At 45.0% G+C, this 5710-nt stretch overlaps 1 protein-coding gene across 3 annotated transcripts; it reads right to left on the reverse strand.

Moving 5' to 3' along the window:
• Positions 1–3322: 3322 nt before the first annotated feature.
• Positions 3323–5038, reverse strand: LOC102425353 (solute carrier family 13 member 5-like). Of its 3 annotated transcripts, none has more exons than XM_023758091.1 (2): positions 4919–5038; positions 3323–4807 (listed from the first exon to the last, which is right to left on the reverse strand). In XM_023758091.1, the coding sequence occupies exons 1-2, from the start codon at positions 5036–5038 to the stop codon at positions 3323–3325; spliced, it is 1605 nt and encodes a 534-aa protein (XP_023613859.1). The 3 variants fall into 3 exon arrangements, with proteins under 3 accessions (XP_023613859.1, XP_023613860.1, XP_023613858.1); XM_023758092.1 differs by having other exon boundaries at positions 3323–3457; positions 3596–5038; XM_023758090.1 differs by having other exon boundaries at positions 3323–5038.
• Positions 5039–5710: the final 672 nt, after the last annotated feature.

Consider the following 5710-nt stretch of genomic DNA (forward strand, 5'->3'; position numbering starts at 1 on the left):
ATAAAGAAAAAGCTAAAGTGGTTCATCACCACCAAACCAGTTATTTATTGAAATGCTCGAAGGTTTTCCTTTAAGAAGAGAAGGAGGAAGAAAAAGGTAAAGATACAAATTTATGAACAACAAATCCTCATCTATCAACAAGTGAATCTAAAAATCAAGTGAATAAATAATCTGATGAACAGAATGAACTAGTGATTATAATAGAATCAGGGGCATAGAAAGGGAATGGACTGACTATTCTTGTGGGGGGAAAAGGAGTGTGGGGGATGCGGGAAGAGACTGGACAAAAATCATGCACCTATGGATGAGGACAGTGGGTGGGGAGTGAGGGAGGAGGGTGGGGTGGGAACTGGGTGGAGGGGAGTTATGGGGGGAAAAAAGAGGAACAAGTGTAATAATCTGAACAATAAAGATTTAATTAAAAAAAATAAAATAAAACACTGGTGGGAAGTCAAACCTGGAGAAGATCACCTAATCCTAGGTTCCTAAAAAAAAAAGAAAAAAAAAAAAAAGAAAAAGTGTCTCTAAATTTCAGAGAGAGAAAGAGAGGGAGGGGGAGAGATAGAAAATGTAATCCTCTTACATATTCATCAGACAGCTTTAACATTACGTTATCATCATTCTGGAAAGACCATTCTTTTAATAACATACTCTTTTTAATTTTAAAAATTTTATTTGAAAAAAACTTCAGAGAGGAAGGGAGAGAGATAGAGAGTTAGAAACATCGATGAGAGAGAAACATCGATCAGCTGCCTCCTGCACATCTCCTACTGGGGATGTGCCCGCAACCAATGTACATGCCCTTGACCGGAATCGAACCTGGGACCCTTGAGTCCGCAGGCCGACGCTCTATCCACTGAGCCAAACCGGTTTCGGCAATAACATACTCTTTTTAATTTTAAAAATTTTATTTGAAAAAAACTTCAAATAAGAATAGAATAGATAGAATAATGTAATATGAATAGGATAATTTCAAGTAAGAATAAGTATAGTGTGAAGAAGGTGCAAAGACCCTTTATCCACATTCACCTGTCAATATTTTGCTCCTTTTTCTGGTCATTGGCACATGTACTCTTAATCCTGAAACATTTTAGCAGAGTTTATACCTACCAGGGCCATTTTACAAAAAATATTTTGCTGTGATTTCCCAAGAATAAAGACATGCTCTTTTATAAACGTAATACAATTATCACTTTCATAATTTATATTGCTATAATTTTATTCTACTTCCAGTATTTCAGCTGACCCAGTGGAAATAGTCTGTCTTCCTCGGTCACTATACCCAGACTAGAAGCAGGCATTTAGTGGTCTCTTCTCTTTGCCTCCTTTAACATGAAGCACTTCCACAGACTTTCTTTGTTTCTTACAATGTCGACAATTTAAAAAATTACATTCCTCCTCCAGGCCATTTGTTTCGATGGATTGTTCCTCATTTGGACTTTGAAAGACCATTTCCTCTGATTACATTCAGGCTCGCATTCTTGGCCAGACACTGAACAGGTGATGGTGCCTCAAGTGTCATGTTTGGGGGCAGAACACCTGTCTGCCCCTACTGGGGTATTGTCTGATTTCTCCACTGTGTAATCAATATTTTTTCACTTGCAGCATTACCCAACCTGTGGGAGACACTTGAAGAGCACGCACAATTCTGCTGCTCATCAAGTTGACCCCCAGAATCCAGCATTCATTCACAAATCTTGCCTGACCGAATATTATTACAATAATTGCAACGTGCTGATTTTTTTTGACCCAGTACTCCTTCCATATTTATTCAGTAGCACATGGCATTCTGCTGTAAGCAAGAACATTCTATTTCCCCCCATATATTTATTTGTTTATTTATTATCAATATGGAATAAAGAATTCCACCCTGTTGCCCCCGCCCAAATCGCTTCTAATTGCTATAGTTGCTATAGTTAATTATTTTGGTGCTGAAATTGTCCCAGGCTGGCTAGTTGAAGTATCTTTAAGCTGCCTTCTATGTCCTTACACATGCCCCCATCAGTTGTTTGAGCACTTAATTTAGAGCATGGCAAGATGTCCTAGGCTCATCTTGTGCCCATTCAGCCAAGCCCTGGAATCAGCCATTGCTCTGAAGAGCCTGGCTCCCTCTAGTGGGCAATGGCATTAGATACCTCGCTCTAGGCACAAGGAGTGCTCATTGCTGGAGAGTGTGGTGTTTGGCCCTTTCAGTGCACAGAGCTAGGAAATATATGTATGCACACAGATTTATTCTATAGTATACATTATATTTCTTATACATTATATATAATATACATTGCCTTTAGTATGCACTTATATGCATATAAGCTAAAACAGGCACACACATAATATCTTTGAAATTATGAATTCACACCAATATCTCCAATTTCCAAACCATCCCTACAGAGTTCTTTCTTGTCTTTCCCCACTTTATGCTTTTTTATTTATTTATTTATTTATTTATTTATTTATATCTATTTAAATAATTTTTATTTCTTAAAGTATTACAAAGAGTATTACATATGTCTCCTTGTTTCCCCCCCTTGACATTCCCCCAGCCTCCCCTACCCCCGTGTCTTGTGTCCATTGGTTATTCTTATATGCATGCATATAAGTCCTTTGGTTGATCTCTTAAGCCCCCCCCCAACCCTCCCCAGGCTTCCCACTGTAGTTTGACAGTCTGTTCAATGCTGCTCTGCCTCTGCATCTATTTTTGTTCATCAGTTTTATATTGGTCTTTATTATCCGTTTCAACCTCACCGGGGCCGTTTCGGCCTTACTGGGGCCATCCCAACCTCACCGGGGTCGTTTTCGATCTCACCAGGACCGTTTCACCTCACCGGGGCCATCCCGACCTCACCGGGGCACTTCATGCTTTTATGTACCTTCTTCCTGATTGAGACACCTGGCTCCCAAATGCATTCGCTTGCCCAGTCTTACAATACATCTAAAACTGCTTACAACTGCTTTGCTCATTCATTACAAAAAGCAAGCCTTCTGAAAAAGAGTTGAGAATTTGTTTGAAATTCTTGCCCTCGCCTCACCCTACCCCATTCTGCCCCAAACTGAATGTGTATCATCAATTACTTAGATTAGTTTCTTTCTCTTATCTTTCCTTCTTCCCCTCCCTCCCTCCCTCCCTCCCTTCCTCCCTCTCTCCCTTCTTTATTTCCTCCCTTCTTATTCTCTTTGTTTCACTTAAGATTGGTTATAGTATTTATCTGAAATACAATGAAACGAATGTGGCTCAGTTTTAGTCCCACTTTATTTCCACACATATGTATATGTCTTGCCTGAGTCCTCAGGAAGGCGGGGCTGTGTTATGCTCTTGAGGCTCTTCCTAAGTCTCAATATGAGTCACATTAGCCCAGTCAGGAAAATTGTCCAGGTCAAATATGACCCGTCCCCAGGTGTTGATCGCCAGAAACACACACAAGATTCCAATTATCTTCACCATTATTCCTGTTTTCACCATGTCTGAAACCTTGAGGTGTCCGTTGGCAAACACGATGGCGTTAGGTGGGGTGGCCACAGGCAACATGAAGGCAAAGGACGCACTCAGGGTGCAGGGGAGCATGACGTACAGCGGGTTGAGGCCAATGGAACTTGACATGGAGGCGAAGATGGGCAGGAACAGGGTGGTGATGGCCACGTTGCTTGTACACTCAGTGAATACAGCAATGAGCAAGGACACGACCAAGGAGATGGCTGCTGGGGGCAGAACGTGCAAGGGCTCTATCTGCTTCCCCATCCATTCAGACAGCCCTGAGGCCTCGCATCCTTTAGCCAGGGCGAATCCGCCCCCCAGCAGCAGCACAATGCCCCAGGGAACTTTCTCCTGGGCCACCTTCCAATCCAGCAGTGCAGGCGGATAAAACGGAGTCTTTCTTTCTTCCTCAGTCTGGCTGCAGAAGTTGAACTTGGGCTTCTGCGAAGGCACAATGAATAGTAATATGGCCACGAAGATGGCCACGGTGGCGTCGGTGACATATTTTGTCTCGCCCTCCGTCCAGGCGGCTGACATCCAGCCAGGCATGAAGCCTGGGTCCCGGGAGAACCACAGGGTGACCAGCAGGAAAAAACAGAGCAGGACGTTGCCCTCGGCGAAGGAGAAGGGTCCCAGCTTCCTGTGTTCCTCCTGCAACACCTCGTAGGCAGCGTTCTCGCTACTCTTTTTGTCCAGACCGCAGCCCCAAACCTTTTTAAAATTGAATCCCATAAAAATACACTGGAGCCAAAACCAGGAGAGCAGCAGCATGATCAGCATATTGGGGAAGGCAAATCCAAACCAGGAGATGAAGTTCATGGTGTCTTTGCTCTCAGGAAACAGCTCGTGCATCTGGCCCAAGAGCACCACGTTGGATCCTGTCCCGGTCAGGGTGGCAGTCCCTCCGATGCTGGCCGCGTAGCACACGCACAGTGTCATGGCCTTGCAAATGTTCTTCCTGTCACAATTCTTCTGTGGTCTCATAGCAGGGCCTTCAAAAATCACTTGGCTCCCTGGCAGCTTATCAGTCTTGCCAATGTCCACCAGCTCCAGTTCATCCAGGCCGGCCTCGCTGGCTGTGCTCGTGGCCCGCATCTGCTGCAGCACGGCCTCCACTATGGGCACCATCATGGCTGTGGCGGCTGCGTTGTTGATCCACATGGAGAGGAAGGCGGTGGCGCCCATGAAGCCCAGCATCAGCTGTGCAGGCTTGGTCCCCACCCAGAGGAGTGTGCGCAGGGCGATTCTCTTGTGCAGGTTCCAGCGGTCCATGGCCACTGCCATGAGGATGCCTCCCAGGAACAGCATGTTAGTGTCCTTCATGTACTGGACACACACCTGATTGGAGTCCAGAACCTTGAGGAGTGGGAAAAGCAAGGCAGGCAAGAGGGAGGTGACAGCCAGAGGGATGACTTCTGTGCACCAGTAAGTGGCCATGATGATGATGACGTAGGCACACCTGGCAAACTTGGTGGGCACCAGAATGATGAGTGGCAGCAGCAGTATCGGGGTGAAGAACAAGATCACAAAGGACTTGAACTTGGAGACATACCTCAGTGCCGAAGCCATCATGCTCTGCTTGAGGTTTAACCACAGCATGCTCCTTAGTGTTGGGGTCCAACCCCAGCAGGTCCAGAGGTTCCCAAAGGTGTGGATGGAGTCAGCGAAGAAGGAAGGACACGGAGACAGCGTTCAGTTGATCAGCAGCCTAGCCAGGTTCTCAAGCCAGGATCTCCAGCCAAGTTCTGTGTTTTATTGTCTTGTTACATCTGTATTTATACCAGTTGATTTTAATCCTATCAATTTCTATTCCAAAGGTTAGGGCATTTCTTATCTCCATTCCAGGGAGTAGAGATCATGTAGCTTAAGCGTGATTGTTCGTAGTTAAAGTGATTAACTACCCGCCTGGCACTTAGTTAAGGGGTTTTATTCCCTCCCTAACTTCAGGGAAAAATCCCTACCTGGGGAAACAACCTTTGTTGAAGAGGTGACCTTGGTTAAAACACATAGCACCAAGAAGGGGAGTAAACATATTAAAAACAGTATGCCATATATGGCAGGTCCCTTGAAACATATGCTGTGCAGATGTTTCTTCCCTGCAGCAACTGTGTCAAGCAGCAAGGATGGACCAGCTTCCGGCAATGTCTGTCTGTCTGTATAAGATTAAAGTCTTCAGAAAGTTGAACTGGCCCTAGCCGGTTTGGCTCAGTGAGTAGAGTGTCGGCCTGTGGACTAAAGACT

The sequence above is a fragment of the Myotis lucifugus genome, unplaced genomic scaffold (genome assembly GCF_000147115.1).
Source record: "Myotis lucifugus unplaced genomic scaffold, Myoluc2.0 scaffold_123, whole genome shotgun sequence".
NCBI classification, from domain to species: Eukaryota; Metazoa; Chordata; class Mammalia; order Chiroptera; family Vespertilionidae; genus Myotis; species Myotis lucifugus.

Excerpts from the sequence above, each read along its gene's own strand:
- LOC102425353 (XM_023758090.1), bottom strand. The coding sequence starts at position 5,038 with ATGGCTTCGGCACTGAGGTATGTCTCCAAGTTCAAGTCCTTTGTGATC.